Source organism: Xenopus laevis, chromosome 4L, assembly GCF_017654675.1.
Source record: "Xenopus laevis strain J_2021 chromosome 4L, Xenopus_laevis_v10.1, whole genome shotgun sequence".
Classification (NCBI taxonomy): Eukaryota; Metazoa; Chordata; class Amphibia; order Anura; family Pipidae; genus Xenopus; species Xenopus laevis.
The window spans coordinates 24326838-24346954 of NC_054377.1; the positions used below are offsets into that span (position 1 = coordinate 24326838).

A 20117-nucleotide genomic window follows, 5' to 3' on the forward strand; every position below is an offset into this window, starting at 1 on the left:
AAAACCAGATGCTTGCTGCGCACTCTACTTTTCTATGCCAAAAAGCAGATAGCCATTAAATGGATGAGCCCCCTGCCCCCGACAGTCAAGCAATGGCAGAAACTGGTCAATGATCGCCTTCCAGTTATCAAGCTAACGTACTTAGCTAGGCACTGCCCACAAAAATTTGATAAGATTTGGGGACCGTGGCTAGAGGCTCATGATGAAGTGGTCTTATGATGTAACTCCTTAGGGATGCCTTCTGCTTTCTGATTTTGGTCTGCTCTATTATAGTGTTTCGCTTGGGGAGTGGTGTGCTCTGGCCCTGTGTAGTCGATTGAGGATTTTGTTGTTTCCATGTATGCCTGTATCATGCTGAGTTAAACTGATAAATGTATGGAGTACTCTTTGCTGCGCTGCACTGTAGGGGTCCTGCGAGACCTCAAAGTATTATGATCACTGCCTATGTTACCTGACATATACTTTTATGTTGTGTGTTATGTTTTGAAGGTGAATAAATAAATACCTTTCAAAAAAAAAAAGTGGGGATGCACTGAATCCAGGATTCGGTTCGGGATTCTGCCTTTTTCAGCAGGATTCGGATTCGGCCGAATACTTCTGCCTGGCCGAACCGAATCCGAATCCTAATTTGGATATGCAAATTAGGGGCGGGAGGCAAATCACGTGACTTTTTGTCACAAAACAAGGAAGTAAAAAAAATTTACCCTTCCCACCAATTTGCATATGCAATTTAGGATTCTGGTTCGGTATTCAGCCGAATCTTTCACAAAGGATTGGCTGAATCCAAAATAGTGGATTCGGTGCATCCCTAATTAAAAGAGAAAGAAAGCCAAATTGTCCAGGCACCTAAATTCTTGCACAGGCCCGCCGATGGTTCAACTAGACAAAGGTTACTTGTTATGGCTATGATGAACTTTAATTCATATCTATTTTATCCAACACAGAACAAAACATCAGCAAGAATATATCCTGCTTATCACACCGCGTTCGATACCTTTGATTACGCAGCTAAATTTATTGATCCAGGTAACCGTACAGCCTCATTGGAAGTTATATTAGTCTGAGTGCCAGGCTTAGAATTATATGGGTGTGCGTACATGACTGTATAGGTATGGGACCTGCTCGGGACCTGGGGTGTTCCGGATAAGGGATCCTTATGTAATTTGGATTTCCGTACCTTAAATCTACTAGAAAATCATGTAAACATTGAATAAACCCAATAGGCTGGTTCTCCTTCTAACAAGGATTAATTATATCTTAGTTTGGACCAAGTACAAAGTATTGTTTTATTATTTAAATCATTTTTTTTAAAAAATTGGGTTATCTGTATAAAATGGAATCTATAGGAGACAGCCTTTCCATAATTTGGAGCTTTCTGGATCACGGGTTTCCAGATAATGGATCCCATACCTGTATACCATATTGAGCAGACGTTGGCTGTGGCACTGCCCCATTATAATTGCCGTTTTCTAATTTATACCTCTTTCAAGGGAAATAAATGTTTATGTATAAAAAGGGTTAAAGTCCTCTTAAAGGAGACCAGTCACCCATGAAATAAAAAGCTGCAAAATAAAAGTTCTTTTCTCCAAATTCTTTTTTTCATTAAAACATTCATAGTTAAAATTACTAAACTCAGTTGTCAATCAACTATTGCCTGCCCCTCCTCTATGCCTTAGGCATAGAGATGGGGCAAGCCATTCCTTTCAGCATTTACTAGATGTCACTGCACTCCCCACATTTCCCCCACTCTCTTCACCATTTAATTGTGTAACCAGTACATGGGGATGGACATCAGGTCCCCCACTCTGGTGCACAAACAAGATTCTGAGATGATGCAAGGCTTGTCTTAATAAAAGTGTCCACAAAATGGCTCCTGCCTGCTTGCTATAATTATGAGTTCCCAGACTGAAGGAAACAAGATCCAAATAATTTATATAGTGTAATTAAAGTTTATTTTGCTTGACTAATGTGATGAAATAGTATTTGGAATCATTTTTTTGGATGACAGGTCCCCTTTAAACAAACATACTAGCTGGAATTATCTGGTCCATCATTTTATGGGGGTGATGGTCAACTTGGAACTGCAGGAGACTACCCTTGCATCTAGTAGGCTGACATATCAGCTCATACATAGGGCATATATTTGTCAGAGCTTTAGTTATATGAATTAGAGAGATACATAATGTTGATACAGGGGCTGGTACAAATGTTTGTAGGATCAGACCAAGTACTGGAATGGTTGGGTCTTTGCACTGATGATCCCTAAAGGGATGGTTCACCTTTAAGTTGACTTAGTATTTTATAGAATGGCTAATTCTAAGCAACTTTTCATTTAGTCTTTTACTAATCTACTTTTAGTTTTTTTAATTAATTGTCTACTTCTGCTGCCTCTTTCCAGCTTTGAAATGGGGGTCGCTGACCCCGATATCTAAAAAACAAATGCTCTTTATGAGGCTACAATTTTTTTGTAGACTGTATAAAACACCCAGTGGCCTGCATCGGCAGCTATTATGATTATGAAACGATCGGATCAGCCTTTAAAGCAAAAAAAGGAAACCAAATACGCAGACAATATTTAAATGTAATACAGCAGACGTTGGTTGAGGCACTGCCCCATTATAATCGCCATTTTCTAATTTATACCTCTTTCAAGGGAAATAAATGTTTATGTATTAAAAAGGGTTCAAGTCCTCTTAAAGGGGACCAGTCACTCATGGAACAAAAAGCTGTATAATAAAAGTTCTTTTCTCCAAATTATTTTTTTCATTAAAGTATTCATAGTTCAAATTAGGAAACTCATTTAAAAATCTCAGCTGTCAATCAAATATTGCCTGCCCCTCCTCTATGCCTTAGGCAGGTCCTGTAATACAGTTATGGGACCTGTTATCCAGAATGCTCGGGACCCGGGGTTTTCCAGATCAGGGATCTTTTCATAATTTAGATCTTCATACCTTAAGTCTACAAGAAAATCACGTAAACACTAAATTGGCTGGTTTTGCTTCTAATAAGGATTAATTATATTTTAGTTCGGATCAAGTACAGGATACTGATTTATTATTACAATGAAAAAGGTAATCGATTTTAAAAATTTGGATTATTTGGATAAAATGAAGTCTATGGGAGATAGCATTCCATTATTTGGAGCTTTCTGGATAACAGGTTAACGCATAACGGATCCCATACCTGTACTATAAATTTGTTTTTGCTAAAAACAACTGCATCTTTCCAATTCCAAAAAATTCACAAATAATTTCCTGCAGGATTTACGAGTCATCAGACGGTCGCCCGAACGGCTGGAAACGTGTTGCTGCGCCTCTCTGACAGCCTTATCCTACCACTTGGGCCGCTGGATTATTGGGAAACACTAGATTCATATTATAATACTGCAGAAAGTACCTTTGGAAGCACCCTCACTTCAAAGGGGATCTCTCTAGGTAAGGAGTCAGCAGGACTTGCTTCTATTCCTACATTTTTTCTAAACAGCACAATGAGAACCAATGATGTAGGATGGTTCAATATGTCCCCTTGATCCTATGTCATATAATAAATGAGCAAGCTGGGGTACTCACTTATTATTTGCATGCATGTGCCTCAATATAACCATCTGCACTGCTCCCTCCCTCTGAAGGTGGCTTAGCACGCATGAGGGTCATTTACTTACAAAAATTGTGACAGGTGCCCTTTAAGGCTAATAATATTATTTAAATATAAAAAAACAAAACCAATGGGATGGGTTTGCCATTGACATGGATTAATGCAGCTTCGTTATTATCAATACAACATATAAGGGCAGATTTACTAAGGTTCAAATGGTATTTTCAATTTGAATTTTCGAGTTGGTATTTTAGTCAAAACACGAATTCGAATCTGAGATTTATCATCCCCCTACCCTGGAAATAACTCATATTCGATAGGTCACCACCTAAAACCTGCCGAGTTCATATAGAAGTCAATGGCAGAGGTTAGTTGACCCATTTGAAGATGTTAATAGCTGTCAGGCTTACCGTCTGATCCAACGAAGAAGGAGCAGGAACTTGTAGAACACGAACCCACAAGCGCCTCGCACAACACTAACCCACCTGGAGTGGAACAGGGAGAAGTGAAGTGTAGCCAATGAGACTAACCAAAGCGAAGTACAGAGGGTTCAGGCAGAAGCGAAGTCAGGCAGGCCGAAGTCGGGGCAGGCAGCGAAGAATCGTAAACGTAGTCAGGCAAGAAGATCAGGGCAGGCGGCAATAAGACAATCCGGGAACAAGCTGAGGTCAAACACAGAAGATCAGTAGAATACAATGCTAGGGTTTCAGTCAAATAACCTAATAACCAGGCAAAGAGTCACAGTACAGGTTAGGATTAAATAGAGCTATTTGGCGCCAAACTGGCGTCCTCACGCTGGCGTCGCACAGCTGACGTCAGTGCGTCCGTCATTGGCGTCCGTCGCTGACGCCCTTGCGTCGGCGACCGTCGCCGGCGCCTTCGCACCGGCGTCCGTCGCCGGCGCCCAACGCCGCGCGCCGACGCGCATCGGTTCCCCGATGAGCGCGCCTGCGCCTGCGCTGGAAGGAACGCGGAAGCGGATCCTTACATTGCCCCCCGTCAAGGAGCGGCCTCAGGACGCAACTGGCAGAAGGTTTATCAGGGTAGCTCTTGTGAAAATTCTTCAACAGCTCAGCAGCATGGATGCTCGAAACAGGTTCCCAAGAATTCTCTTCCGGACCAAAGCCTTTCCAACTGACCAAATATTGGAGATGCTTGCCCCTAACACGGGAATCCAGGATCTTCTCAACCTCGAACTCTTCTTGACCGTCCACTACAACAGGAAGTGGAGGAGAAGCTGTACGGCCAGGAAAATGAAATGTGGAGGCTGGTTTTAGTAGAGCAGCATGAAAAACTGGATGAATACGCCAGGTAGCCGGGAGCTTAAGTTGGAAAGCCACAGGATTAATCTGCCGAGTAATAGAAAAAGGACCCAGGAAACGTTGACCCAACTTCTTACTGGGGCAGGACAACTTGAGATTAACAGTAGATAACCAAACGCGGTCCCCCACCTTAAACTCTGGATCATTTCTTCGTTTCTTGTCTGCATAAATCTTGAAATTCTGTTGCGCTCTCCTCATGTTCTTCTGGAGCTTCAGAAAATTATCAGCCAAAAAGGTTAACCGATCCTTGACTGCAGGAACAAGAATATCAGAAACAATGGAAGAAGGGAAGGTTACAGGATGTAGACCGTAATTTGCAAAGAAGGGGGACTGATTGATAGAAGAATGTTGGGCATTATTATAGGCAAATTCCGCTAGAGGAAGGAGATTAACCCAATCATCCTGGAGATACGATGAGTAACATCTCAAATACTGCTCAAGAGTCTGATTAGTTCGCTCCATCTGGCCATTGGATTGAGGATGAAAAGCCGATGAAAGCGACACAGAAATCTTAAGAGCACCACATAAAGCTTTCCAGAACTGAGACGTAAACTGTGGACCACGATCGGATACTACCTCATCGGGAAGGCCATGAAGTCTTACTACTTCCTTGATGAAACAATCAGCCGTCTCAGAGGCAGAAGGAAGTCCAGGCAAAGATTTAAAATGAGCCATCTTGGTCAGGCGGTCAATGAAAACAACAATAGCGGAGCAATCACAGGAGAGTGGTAAGTCAGAAATAAAGTCCATTGACACTGAACCCCAAGGACGAGAAGGAACTGGAAGGGGTTGGAGGAGGCCAATAGGTCGAACATGAGAATCCTTGGATCTGGTACAGACTTCACACGAAGAGACAAATTTCGAACAGTCTTTAGTCATCCCAGGCCACCAAAACAGTCTTTTAGCAGAAATAATAGTTTTCTTTATACCTGGATGACCCGCCAGCTTAGAATCATGAATGTTCTTGAGAACCTCCAAACGCATCTGTTCAGGAACAAAGATTTTCCCTTCATGAAGAAGAAACCCTTCTTTGGGCACTAGAGAAGGTTCACAAACAGTTTTAGACGCATCCTTAATTTGATCTACAAGAACAGATTGTAACAAAAGAAAGTTATTTGAGTTTAGAATTGTCTCAGGAGAAGAGAGAATCTCGTCCTCAGAGGAGAACATGCGGGATAGAGCATCCGCCTTGACATTCTTTGACCCAGGCCGGTAAGTAAGGTGAAAATTAAATCGCATGAAGAAAAGAGCCCACCTTGCTTGTCTAGGTCTTAATCTCTTGGCGGAACGCAGGTACTCCAAATTCCTATGATCAGTGAAAATGAGAATTGGGTGTTTGGACCCTTCGAGTAGATACCTCCACTCTTCTAATGCCAATTTAATAGCGAGTAATTCACGATCCGCCACGTCATAGTTACATTCGCACTTGGCCAATTTACGTGAAAAAAAAGCGACTGGATGGAGTTCTTCTTGAATCACAGACCTCTGTGATAAAACAGCGCCCACAGCATTTTCCGAAGCGTCGACCTCTAACGTAAATGGAAGAGCCAAGTCTGGATGACTAAGAATTGGAGCCGACGTGAAGAGTTTTTTCAATCTCTCAAAAGCCATCTGAGCCTGTGGTGACCAAGAGAATTTTTGATTACAACGTGTGAGTTCAGTTATTGGTAAAATAATTCGAGAAAAATTCTTTATGAATTTTCTATAGAAATTTGCGAATCCAATGAAGCGTTGAACAGCTTTCTTAGAAGAGGGAATAGGCCAATCAATAATTGCAGAGATCTTCTTGGAATCCATTTGAATTCCTAAAGGAGAGATAAAGAACCCCAAAAAGTCCACAGATGTCTGTTCAAAAACGCACTTCTCGACCTTGGCATAGAGCTGGTGAGTACGGAGGCGGGCAAGAACTTTCTTCACATGCATTCTATGCTCTTCCAAAGAACTAGAAAAAATTAGAATATCGTCCAGATAAATGATGATGAAAATATCAAGAAAGTCTCAAAAAACATCGTTGACGAAATGCTGAAACGTTGCGGGGGCATTACAAAGTCCAAACGGCATGACAACATATTCAAAGTGACCATAACGGGTACGGAACGCCGTCTTCCATTCATCCCCTTCCCGAATTCTAACTAAGTTGTATGCTCCTCGAAGATCAAGCTTAGAGAAAATCTTGGCCTCCTTAAATCGTTGGAACAGCTCCGGAATGAGAGGAAGAGGGTAACGATTCTTGACCGTGATCTTATTTAAGTCTCTATAATCGATACAAGGTCTCAAAGAATGATCTTTCTTTTCAACGAAGAAGATCCCAGCTCCGGCAGGAGAAGAAGATTGTCGGATAAATCCCTTGGCTAGATTTTCATCCAAATAAGTGCCGCAATTCCAAGAGTTCAGGCTCAGTTAAAGGATAAATACGTCCGAAGGGGATTTGAGCTCCCGGAAGAAGATTAATGGGACAATCATAAATACGATGGGGAGGTAGCCTATCGGCCCCTCTCTTGTTGAAGACATCAGCGAATTCCCAATACGCCAGAGGAAGTAGATCATGAATTTCAGAAGAAGGAGAAAGGGAACATACTTTAATTGAAGAAGACGAATTCTCTAATGTACATTTAGAAAGGCAAAATTTTGAAGAAAATGTTACACCACCAGTGGCCCAATTGATAGAAGGGTTATGTCTCTGTAGCCAGGGTAACCCCAAAATGATAGGGAATAATGGAGACGTAACCACATCAAAATTCATTACTTCAGCATGAATTTTATTAATCACAACAAAAAGTGCAGCAGTCTCTTGAACCACAGGACCCGAGGTAATTAGAGAACCATCCGCCACACGAAGTGCTATAGGGTTCTTCTTGGATTGGAGAGGGATTTGGAACTGAAGAGCAACTTCATGGTCCAAGAAGCACCCACTTGCCCCGGAATCAAGTATTGCTTGAAGTTCCACCACCTTGTCTCCCCACTGCAAGGATAGAGAAATTGTCAGTAAGGACACAGAAAAGTTGCAACCGTTAAAGTCTCTTTCACAAGCCTCCTTACCCGAGGGATGGGTCGGACAATTCCGAAGAAGATGACCCGCTTGACCACAGTACAGGCAAAGATTAAGCCTGCGGCGTCTGAGGCGCTCTTCAGGGGTTAATGCGGACTTAATGGCTCCAATCTGCATCGGCTCTGGGGCAGTACTGATAGTGACTGTAGGAACCGTAGATGTCATCATAGGAGGCATACGGATAGGAGGTGGAGCAGAAGGTAAGAGCCAAGTAGGAGACACAAGACCAGCTTTTTCAGCCTTTTCCTCCTCCCTACATTCTCTCAGTCTTTGATCCAACTGAATGGATATATGGATAAGCTCCTCCAAGGTGTCAGGAATGCCTGTACGGGCCAACTCATTTTTCAAATCAGCAGAAAGACCCAGACGATAGCGGTTCTTCAGAGCTGCAGGGTTCCATTCCGTATCCTCTGCCCAATGGCGACACTCCAGAGTGTAGTCCTCGATAGGACGGGTACCTTGCCTCAAGGCATGCAGGGCGGCTTCGGCAGTGGAGGTTCTGTGTGGGTCATCATAGACCACTGCCATGGCATCAAAGAAAGAGTCCACTGTGGCCAAAACAGGACTTTGCCGATCCAAAAGACGGAAGGCCCAAGTCTGGGGCTCGCCAGTCAGGAAGGAGATGACAACCCCCACTCGTGTCTGTTCATTCGGATAGGTGTGGGGTTTAAGAGAAAATAGCAACTTGCAGCTACTTCTAAAGTTGCGAAATAACTTCCGGTCCCCAGCAAACTTTTCGGGGAAGGCGACTTTCGGCTCCGAAATCTCAGAAGTGATTACTTGTACTTCAGCTGGAGCAGAGGAAGAGGATGCTGCAGCAGAGGAAGGGTTTACAGCCGGGGGATGTGCTCTGATGTGCTCCTGTAGCTGAGCGTAACCGCTCTGCAGCTCCCGAACGGCTTGGGTCAAAGACGACAGCTGTTGCTTCAGGACAGCAAATGGAGAAGCCCCTTCGGTTGGATCCATGGCCTGGTTATACTGTCAGGCTTACCGTCTGATCCAACGAAGAAGGAGCAGGAACTTGTAGAACACGAACCCATAAGCGCCTCGCACAACACTAACCCACCTGGAGTGGAACAGGGAGAAGTGAAGTGTAGCCAATGAGACTAACCAAAGAGAAGTACAGAGGGTTCACGCAGAAGCGAAGTCAGGCAGGCCGAAGTCGGGGCAGGCAGCGAAGAATCGTAAACGTAGTCAGGCAAGAAGATCAGGGCAGGCGGCAATAAGACAATCCGGGAACAAGCTGAGGTCAAACACAGAAGATCAGTAGAATACAATGCTAGGGTTTCAGTCAAATAACCTAATAACCAGGCAAAGAGTCACAGTACAGGTTAGGATTAAATAGAGCTATTTGGCGCCAAACTGGCGTCCTCACGCTGGCGTCGCACAGCTGACGTCAGTGCGTCCGTCATTGGCGTCCGTCGCTGACGCCCTTGCGTCGGCGACCGTCGCCGGCGTCCAACGCCGCGCGCCGACGCGCATCGGTTCCCCGATGAGCGCGCCTGCGCCTGCGCTGGAAGGAACGCGGAAGCGGATCCTTACAATAGCCTTCCTGACATTCAAGTTTTTTTCAAGGAAAACTCGATTCGAATTGCATTCGAATCTGATTCGAGTTTTCGCGTTGTTAACATTCGTTCGAATTTTAGACGTTCAAGTTTTTTTCATAATGAAGCTACCATTCGAGTTGTGAGTACATTTGAGTTTATTACAGTAAAAAAAACAAAAACTCACATGAACTCTAAAGTATTTATCAAAAAACTAATTTTTCTGATAATTTTATTTTAAAGTTCGAGCAAACTAGAATCCACGATTTGACCTTATTTATTATTTAAAAAGTAAGATATAATTGGAAAATGGAACGAAAATCCAAATCGCATGATTTTTTTTTTGATTTTTTTCAAATCGCACAATTTTTCGGACTTTTTCCTGAAAATTTTTCGGAATTTTGTCTGATAAATCTGGAAGTTTCTGTGGTCTGTGCTGGAATTAGCCTGAAAATCCTACTATTTTGGGCTAATTCCAGCACAGAAACTTCCAAATAGGATATTCAACCTCGGCAGGTCTGAGATGGAGGATTTTCAGATTTCTGACTTTTCCCATCCTTGGGGTATAATAAATCTCGAAAAATTTGAGTTTTCCCAAAGCAGGTTTCCCCAAAATTTCAGGGTCATTGTGGGTACAATTTGCACCTGCCGCAGTTGTACCTTATGTGTGGTCGAAATTGTCAAAGTGGGGCTGTGTAATTTCCAGAGTGAGATGTGTTAAAACTGCATCAGGGTGTGAATCTGGTTGCACAAGCCTGTTGCCCCTATTGAGGGAACCCTGAAATTCCTGCCACATTTAGGGAGGCGGTAAGTCTGGGGTTCCCTAGCATCAATAGGGAACATGATTCATGAGTCACAATTATATGGTAGGGCAAGCAGCGTCTGTGTGTATGTACATTTAATGAATGGCATCCTATTTAGAGTGATCACACTTGCAGCTGAATTCATAAATTACCCCTATTGTATTATTATTACTGGGAAAACCCAAATCAGTCAGAAATGAGAAGCAATTTGTTGAGAAAAGCATTACTGTAATTCTGAGCTTTCTAAATAAAGGGTTTCCCAATAAAGGATCCCATACAGGTGCTGTTAAAACATTTAAATAAAGAATATAGGTATATGATGGTTTTACCACCAACATGGCTTTATGCTTAGTTACCAACCATCAAGTACAAGTTGCTGTCTTATTAATACAGAGAACATCAAGTAACATTTATATAAATAGGATTACGTTGGTAATGGCATTGCAGTATTCTGAAAGAGATATAAATACTCCTTTTCTTGGTGTTTAGCTCCTTTGAAGGCAGCTGTAGAACAATTCAAAAAGGCTTCTGAGGCTCTAAAAAAGACAATCGATGAACTGAAAGCTGACAATGAAAGGTAAGTGACACTTATAGCTTCTTGGTAAGTTCTCAGAAACATTTTTATTTGTCCCCTTTTTCTAGAAAAAAATGCCAGCCTTCCTATATTTTTATTTTTCTTCTCAATTAATTACATTAAGCATTGTTTTTACTGGCCAGGCCAGTAAAATTCCAGTCTGGTGGCAACCCTACTATTGCCTCATATTCATTTGCATCAATTATGTTAAGGCGTTTAATTATTTTAATACATTTTCGTCAAACAAGGGACACTATATTTTAAGTTGATTTTTAGTATGTTATAGAAGTCTAAGCAACTTTTCAATTGGTCTTTCTTGTTTATTTTATTTTTTAAGTATTTGCCTTCTTATTTGCCAAATCATCCTAAATGCAATTCTTCATCACTTGGCATTACAGTGGCGTGCTTCAGGTTGCCACCCACAGGCCTGTATAGTTGTTTGATTGGGTAAATTTCAACCAATTTGGCCTGACATTGCTCTGTGTATGCACAAAAAAATGTTGAATGGGGGTCTGTTTGATATTAAAGGGATGGTTCACATTTAGGTTAACTGTTAGTATGTTATAGAATGGTTAAAGGACAAGGAAAGTCTAAAATAGAAAAAGAAATGCTGTATTTTGTATACTAAACATAAACATGAACTTACTGCACCACAAGCCTAATCAAACAAATAATTTATGCTTTCAAAGTTGGCCACAGGGGGCTGTCATCTTGTAACTTTGTTAAACATCTTTTCAAGACCAAGACTGTGCACATGCTCAGTGTGGTCTGGGCTTCTTAGGGATCGTCATAAATTATCAAAACAGGGAAACAAACAAAGCTGCTGCAGTTCTGAAAGGCTGGGAAGTAAGGCGGGGCTCCCCCTGCTGTTCAAAAGTATGATTGTTTCCCTGCTCAGCAGTTAGGGACCGTCTGACAATTCCTATCCACAGCAGTAAATGAAGGGAGAATTTCACTGCATACAGTCAGGTTTCTTATAAAAACGGTACACATTTTTTAATTAAAGTATATTGGAGATAGGTTTCTTTTTCATTAAAGAAAGTAAAAACTAGGGATGCACCGAATCCAGGATTCGGTTCGGGATTCGGCCAGGATTTGGCCCTTTTAAGGGAAGGAAATCACGTGACTTTTTGTCACAAAACAAGGAAGTAAGTCTAAGCAACTTTTCAATTGATTTTTCTATAGTTTTGGATTATTTGCCTTCTTCTTCCGACTCTTTCCAGCTTTCAAATGGGGGTCACTGACCCTACCTAAAACAACTGTTCTGTAAGGCTACAAATTTATGGCTATATTTTATTACCCATCTTTGTATTCAGCCCCTCTCCTATTCATATTCCAGCCTCTTATTCAAATCAATGCATGGTTACTAGAATAATTTGGATCCTAGCAACCAGATTGCTGAAATTGCAAACTGGAGAGCTGCTGAATAAAAAGCTAAATAACTCAAAGACCCCAAAAAATTAAAAAAACAACTGCAAACTGTCTCAGAATATCACTCTCTACATCATACTAAAGTTAAAAGGTGAACAATCCCTTTAAAAGGGAAATATCACTGTTATAAAAATCCACTAAACAGCAGTAGATGCTTAAACGAGTAGTTTACCTTCAATTACTTTTAGTAAATGTGGATATTTTGAGAAAATCTGTAATTGGTCTACTTTTATTTTTTATTTTTTTGTTATTCTTTGCGTTTTTTTTAATGATTTAGCTTTTTGTACAGTTTGGAATATTAGCAGCTATTTGCAGAGTCCAATTTACCCGGGCAGCGGTTAAATCGAGAGACAGGAATATGAATTTTTTTGAGGACCTGAGCAGATAGATAAGTAATAAAAAGTAACAATAGCAATAAAATTATTTTATATTGTTTCTGGTTGCTAGGGATCAGTGACCCTCATTTGAAAGCTGCAAATAGGCAAACAAAGAAATAAAAAATAAAGACCAATAAGCCATTCTATAACTTACTAAAAGTTAACTCATAGGAAAACTACCCCTTTTAGAATTCTTTTTCATAAATAGGTTTGATTTTTTTTTTTTTTTGTCTACATATATTTTTTTTCCCTTTGCTTAATTTACGTTGTTGGCACAATGTAGAATCGTTCTAGGTTAAGTTGAAATGTATAGTAAGATTAAATATACCAAAACATAGAGAAAACAAGTATGATATTAAAAATGTCTGACTTACGCTGTCTTTTCTCTCCATAGGCCACTAAGCGTGCGAATGATCAATGACCAAATAATGCTCCTAGAACGTGCCTTCATTAATCACTATGCCTTTCCAGAAAAACGATATTACAGGTAAAACCACAGACTCCAGACTACTAATGTCTGAATACTATGTCATCAGGGTTCATCCCTGTACTTCCAAATCCAGTTCAAAGAACAAGAATTACTGATAATGTGCGCTGGAAAGAATATCTAAGTGGTGCACTATAAGAATACTCTGTGCAGCTGAGGCCCCACAAGCCAGAAGTAACCTCTAAAGGAATAGTTGGGCCCCCAGTACAGTCAAATGGCTCCACATAATGTTTCATGGCATTGATCATTTTAATACACTTCTTTCCCCATCAGTAGGCAAATGGAATATATGGACAGCAATGGTCTAAGACAGGGCTGTCCATCTTGCAGGCCAAAATTTGCTCTATGAGCTCCAGGGACTTCTAGGCATAAAATTAAATAATCCAGCCCATGAATAAGAAGTATGTCATGTTATTGGCCCGCAACAGTGCTCTATGGAAAATTCTATATATGGGAACCCAGTTGCATTTTAATGCTAAGATGAATCTAGACACCAATCAGACAAAAAACAAGTGCAGCTATGGGAATTGTTATCCAGAATGCTTGGGACCTGGGGTTTTCCAGATAACAGGTATTTCTGTGATTTGGATCTTCATACCTTAAGTCTACTAGAAAATCATGTAAACGTTAAATAAACCCAATAGATCAAGTGTAAGGGACTGTTTTATTAGTACAGAGAAAAAGAAAATAATTTGTAAAAATATGCATTATTTGTATAAGTCTATGGGAGACAGCCTTTCCATAATTCAGAGCTTTCTAGATAATTGGCTTCTAGCTAATGGATCTAGGGTTGCCACCTGTCCAGTTTTGACCCAGACAGTCCAGTTTTTTGAAGGGCTGCCTGGGTCAAAACTGCCTCCTTGTTTCCCAAACCAGGCAGGATTCCCTATGATTGACACAGCGATCAGCGAATTGCTGATTGCCACATCTTAGCTGCGCCCCTGATGTCACAACCCACCCCTACAGCATCACAGCCTTGCCCCCTGCCCTAATTCAACCGAGCCAAAAGGTGGCAACCCTAAACGGATCCCATTGTTGTTCCTAATAATTGTAATTCCCATGCCACTGGGGTACCAAACAAATTGGCACCCGATGCATTCCTGCTGTGTGCTGCATCCTTGTTTTTATATATCCTAGAGAACAAATTATGCAGCAGCTGCGGTGCCAGTTTTTTTGAATGAAAAACTGGAATAGGAAAGGGACTGAACTGATACAAAATTCTTCCTCTTTCTCTTTGCTCCAGTCAGAGTGCCCAGCAACCAGATAATATTTAAATGCTGGAGAGAGGCAAATTGCCCTTTAAACACCCAATAAAGCAGGTTCATTTATAGTAAAATGTATAGATACAGGTATGGGATCCATTATCCAGAAACCTCTTATTCACAAAGCTCCATATTACAGAAAGGCCATCTCCCATAGGCTCCATTTTATCCAAATAACCCGAATTTTTAAATATAATCTCCTTTTTCTCTGTAATAATAAAACAGTACTTCAGGGGTGTTTCAGGGCTTCTTGCCAACCTGTGGAGGCCTTTCAGAAGTCGCCCCCCTCGCACCTGGTGCATACCATTTCCAGCGCCGGAGCGTGTGCGGCCGCATCGCTAGTGCAGAGAGTCGAAATTCCAATTTAAACATCTCGGCTCCTACAGTTACCAGGAGCAGCTTTTTTGCCGCCCCTCGTAACTTAAGGGCTTCTGTTCCTGCGGCGAGTTTCTCAACTAGCTTCATGGCAGCAGTACCTTATACTTGATCCAAACTATAATTAATCCTTATTGGAAGCAAAACCAGCCTATTGTGTTTTTTCATGTTTACATTATTTTCTAGTATGAAGATCCATTATCTGGAAAACCCCAGGCCCCGAGCATTCTGGATAACAGCTCCCATACCTGTTATACAAATCGTAATTTTAATGAGATATTCTCGTTTCTCTCTCTCTTTCTATGACAGTCATGTGTTATGGGCCTCTCGAAGTTCCAGTGTGGTCACATTCCCTGGCCTTGCAGATGCCTACGCCAGGGCATCTGCATCCAACCTGGAAGACGACTGGGATCTTGTGCGCAAACACCTGACCATTGTTATCTACGCAGTGACAAATGCCGCATCAACCCTTGAGACAGCTGCCTCCATTTAAATGAAGCCGTCTGCAAAATCATGTATATATATTTTAAGTACCTTATGGCTCTATAAATATCCTTTTGTAAATGACGGCAATGAAGCACTTATTGTGTATTGTTTGTGCGAGTGCTGAGCATCATATCAGCCAACGTGTCACGACCAGATACAGTGATACATTCCGTTTGATAACCATTATTAAAATATGTATGCTTCAGGAATACTGGTGCATTGCAGGTATCTTTCCGACTGTTGTTCAGTGGCAGCGGAGTACCAAATGGGAATTGCTACCTCTAATAAAACACATCACTCACACAGTCGTTAAGGTGGCTACTCTCAAAATATTAAGATATAGTGAGATCATCAAATAGTTTAAATCAGTTCTGTTGCTTTTCATGCAATAGTGCACATGGTAGTGTGGGTGACAAATCAGCCCGTGTGCCACTTACCTTATGCACTTTTTGGGAGACACACTGCCCACGTGACCTGTGAAAAAAAGCACTGGTTTGAAGTGGTTGATCAGCTCATTAGAGTAGAACAACTTATAGGGGAAGTATAACCCCTTGATCAACATGAGTTCAATGAATAGAGCTTCTGCTAAACATACTTATTGTTTTAATCATGAAATATCTATGGTTTCTTGTTATTTCTTATACTGCATGTTTGGTCCTTGCAGGTTTCTTGTATGCACCTAAAAAATGGGGGATCATTTATGAATGGGGGGATGCAAGTGAAAGAGTACTAATGGTTGAAAGACCTCATTAGCAGGGCTTGCTGCTCTTTGCACCCAGCGCTGAATAAAAATCCAACACTCTGTGCAAAGAGCAGCATCAGGGCATACACTCCAACTCTGCTCTAAGGCAAGGCTACAATGCTGGTTGCAACTCCTGCCATTCTACCCTGGTGTATGGGGCAGGGAAGGGGCAGTAGGGGGCGTGTATGTGTCTCAGTGAACTTCATTTATTAACACTGGTTCAACTTTCCACCGGTCAGGCATTTGTGTTCATTAGTCTTAGTCAATTAGAATGGGTTTATAACTTCAGTACTAATTTGCCGGGAAGAGATTTTCTGTTGCACAGGAAACAAACAAAAAAAAAACCTCTGCAAGAGCAATTATAAGAAACGGTAATTACTTACAAGTACACACCTGCAATGCTGCCTCGTTGCTGCTACATTCTCTGTCGTCAGTCTTTTGACAATTGCCCTTTTCCCTAATTTAAGTTGAATTAATAACAGCACCATATAAAATAGCAGCAATATGCAATCTATCCTACTGGGTGATAAACAGGTCAATATTAGTGCAAGTTGGACACATACATGGTTAGAGACGTTGCATAGCTTCAATTTACTATCACTGGATTATTCAGAAGGAAAACGCCCGTATGAAACGCCCAAATTAGCGTAAGCAGGGGTGAATTTAGCACCAATTGCAGGTAGTATTTATTATCAATTATTAATTGCATGTAAGAAAGATGTGATGAGGTCTGCATCATATGTACTAAAACGTATGAGATGGTACTCAATGTCTTGTAATCCTAAATGGTGGGGAATACAGGTGGCAAAGTGAAGAGGGACAGCACCTTATCAAGATCATACAGTATAAAGAAAGGCTGAAATGTAGCTTTTCTGCGATTCCTTACATCCTCTCTGTAGCATTCCATTAGTTCAGCAAAGCTTCCCCACTCTTGGGTTGCATGTAGCACTTCATCATTGCTTTTCAAATGTCTTACAAGATATGGGGCACAGAGCAAGAACCCCAGGCTCTCCTCCAACACAACAGCTCCTGATAGTCCCGAGACCCTCTGCACAGTCATATCCTTCTTGACAGCTCGTAGCCGGTCAAACACAAAGGAGTATTTACCCAAATCCATCTCACTGACAGAATCCCACACCTTCATCAGCAAGTATCGGACGGTTTTCAGCAAGACAGCTGGAGGCCGGAGATCACATGGAGAAGACAGTTCCTTTCCTGCAGCAGGTCGATTATTTCCATAAAGGGATACTGTCATGGGAAAACATGGGAAACTCAGATTTCAAAATTGAAAATAAAAAAATCTGTTTGCTCTTTTGAAAAATGGATTTCAGTGCAGAATTCTGCTGGAGCAGCACTATTAACTGGTGTGTTTTAAAAAAAAACTTGTTTTCCAATGACAGTATCCCTTTAACAGTCCTAGCAGGATGAGCACACATGCTTTCTTGTCCTCTGTGTCCCCTTCTTGCCCTTTGCCCATCCATTGTCTCAAAAGACAGCCACCATTGTCTCTCCCTCTCTAGCCTCTGTTTTCTAGGACACATCTGGGCATAAGCCAGTACGGGGAAAAGAGTGATTCATATGTAGCAATACAGATCACATGTAGTGCCTACAAAGGAAAAAAAAATATGGATAAATTAATAAGTATGGATCAAAACTAAAGGTATATCTAATGCGTCATAGGTTACTGTTCATTCTCATTTATTGTTGACATAGCTGCATTTTTAGTAGGGTGGACACATGACCAGATTTATACCTTATACATTGGTATTGTTGCTACCAATGTAATTAATAGGAAAGAAACATAAGAAGGAGCCAGAAAATGTGGTCGCCATTTCTGTTGGTGGGTCTTCATGTTTGCATTCTGATTGGACTATAATATAATGTCTCCTTTATCATAATCATCCTAATATAAACTGGAGAGAGCACCCAAGAAACCATCTTTGCATTGTGGGACTGCTTCTCCCAGAACTCTCTAGATTTCAGTTTACAAGAGAACACCCCTGTTATACCCAAGCCATGCCCACAGAAACACCCTGTTTCTTCCAAGCCACCCTCTAAGTCTATTAGAAAAAAATGTAAATATTAAAAAGGGACCTGTCACCCATACATAAAAAGCTGTGTTATAAAAGTCCTGTTCAGGCTAAACATGACACCTAAATATTTTTTTCTATAAAAGCATTCATACCTGTTATAAACATATTTAAGTCTTAGCTGCCAATCATATCAAAATATCTTGAAAATGTGCAATAAATCTGATATTCCCTGACTTGGTGGAAATTGGAGTACATTGAGATCAACTTCCACTGTGTATTTGTATAGTCCTCCCTGTACGGCTTAAATGTAAAAAACGAAGAGAGAAAAGTGGGACCACCAGTTAAAAAATAATATACTGTATCTCCTTAAAGGAGAACTCAACCCTAAAAATGCCATATTTTAAATACTGAACTTATTGCACCAGCCAAAAGTTTCAGCTTGTCAATAGCAGCAATGATCCAGGACTTCAAACTTGTCACAGGGGGTCACCATCTTGGAAAGAGTCAGTGGGCTCTGAGCAGCTGTTGAGAAGCTAAGCTTAGGGGTCGTCACTAATTATCCATCAGACGTTTGTCTGTAATATAAGCTGATGCTACAGGGCTGATTATTGAATTCTGATGCAGAACGCACTGACTTCTGAGGTGACGTCACTGTCATGTAATTGGAATCTGAATAAATTGCTAATCATATATATATATATATATATATATATATATATATATATATATATATATATATAGTACCATATATTGTGTACCAGTCCCTAAGCTCAGTAAGTGACAGTAGCACAGAGCATGTGCAGTGAATCAGCAGAAAAGATGGGGAGCTACTGGGGCATCTTTGGAGACACAGATCTTTACTGCTAAAGGGCTGTGGTTGCCTGGGGCTGGTACAGAAGCCCAAAACATAATGTACAACATTTCTAGCTACTTCTTTAGTTACGCTTTAGATCTCCTTTAGGCACCAATTGCTGAACCTTGTGTAATGTCTACGAAGACTTTCATTTACAAAGGACCAAGCATAACCTTACTGCAAAAGTGTACATTAATAACAACCTCTGTTTGCCTTCTCTTTTAGCTTTAATTATTAAAAAAGTAAATCATATTAAATCTGGATTTGAAATTTTTTGCTGATGAAAAAAAATCTGCTGCATTGTTTTATTTCTGCACAAGAATTCAGTGGAATAAAAGTGTACAATTTTGAACTAATGAACTAAATGTATTGTGTTTAGTCGATTGCAAATCCTTAGCGCACAAAGGCTCGTTTACCTAGCGCAACCACTGTTGCCGTAAAGTCGTCCGTTATTCTTGAAAATACTCCATTTGTTGGATACTTGAGTCCAAAGCTACTCATTGCATTTCCACATGGTTGTTCTTGGTGCCACTTCTGTCGCAGCTCCTCTTGCAAATTGTACACAATGCACCTTTTATTCAGGGGAAGCGGCAATTGCTTCAGGTGTACGTCCCCCTTGCAGCTGCAATCATCTGGAATTATGGGGGGGAAATGCTGAATTGTAGGTAGAAACATGTCAATTTGCCATTTTTTGTGTGAGCGCCTGGGATCCCTTTATATAAAGTATTTTACAAGCGTGGATAAAAATGGATCCTGGAAGGGAAGATATATTTTGGGGGCGACAAAGTGCCCAATATCTCTTTACCCTTGGGGTAATGGCACACGTGTAGACTTCTAGTATATTTTCAGACTAGTGTTTCTTGCTCCATGGAAGGGGGAACAAAACACTAGTTGGCATATATAAGGTTTGAATAGTACTTTGAATATTCGAGTTGTTTTTTTTTTTGGTCAAAATTCAGATTTTCGAGTTGAAAAAACAAACAAACTTAAATTCGAGATTTATTTTACCCCGACCCTGGAAATACAGGTATGGGATCCGTTATCTGGAAACCCATTATTCGAACTACGGAAAGGCTGTCTCCCATAGACTCCATTTTATCCAAATTTTTAAAAGTGATTTACTTCTTCTCTGTAATAATAAAACAGGAGCTTGTACTTCATCCCAACTAAGATATAATTAATCCT

General features: G+C 40.9%; 2 protein-coding genes across 2 annotated transcripts in view; one reads left to right on the forward strand and one right to left on the reverse strand.

Moving 5' to 3' along the window:
* The window catches only part of naaladl1.L (N-acetylated alpha-linked acidic dipeptidase-like 1 L homeolog), a 39935-nt gene extending 24422 nt beyond the window's left edge, over nucleotides 1-15513 (forward strand). The window contains exons 15-19 of the mRNA XM_018257565.2: nucleotides 945-1026; nucleotides 3261-3434; nucleotides 10802-10889; nucleotides 13089-13181; nucleotides 15128-15513. Of these exons, the coding sequence (XP_018113054.1) occupies nucleotides 945-1026; nucleotides 3261-3434; nucleotides 10802-10889; nucleotides 13089-13181; nucleotides 15128-15311 (621 nt within the window). The 3' untranslated portion in view covers nucleotides 15312-15513. The remainder of the gene's footprint in view (nucleotides 1-944; nucleotides 1027-3260; nucleotides 3435-10801; nucleotides 10890-13088; nucleotides 13182-15127) is intronic.
* Nucleotides 15514-16704: 1191 nt separating this feature from the next.
* LOC121402967 (SAC3 domain-containing protein 1-like) lies at nucleotides 16705-19913 on the reverse strand. The gene is made up of 2 exons (XM_041589987.1): nucleotides 19349-19913; nucleotides 16705-17652 (listed from the first exon to the last, which is right to left on the reverse strand). The coding sequence occupies exon 2, from the start codon at nucleotides 17299-17301 to the stop codon at nucleotides 16828-16830; it is 474 nt and encodes a 157-aa protein (XP_041445921.1). The 5' UTR covers nucleotides 17302-17652; nucleotides 19349-19913; the 3' UTR covers nucleotides 16705-16827.
* Between the last annotated feature and the right edge of the window lie 204 nt (nucleotides 19914-20117).

Bases quoted from the DNA above. Each gene is read 5' to 3' on its own strand.
- LOC121402967 (XM_041589987.1), bottom strand. From the start codon at position 17,301: ATGACAGTATCCCTTTATGGAAATAATCGACCTGCTGCAGGAAAGGAA.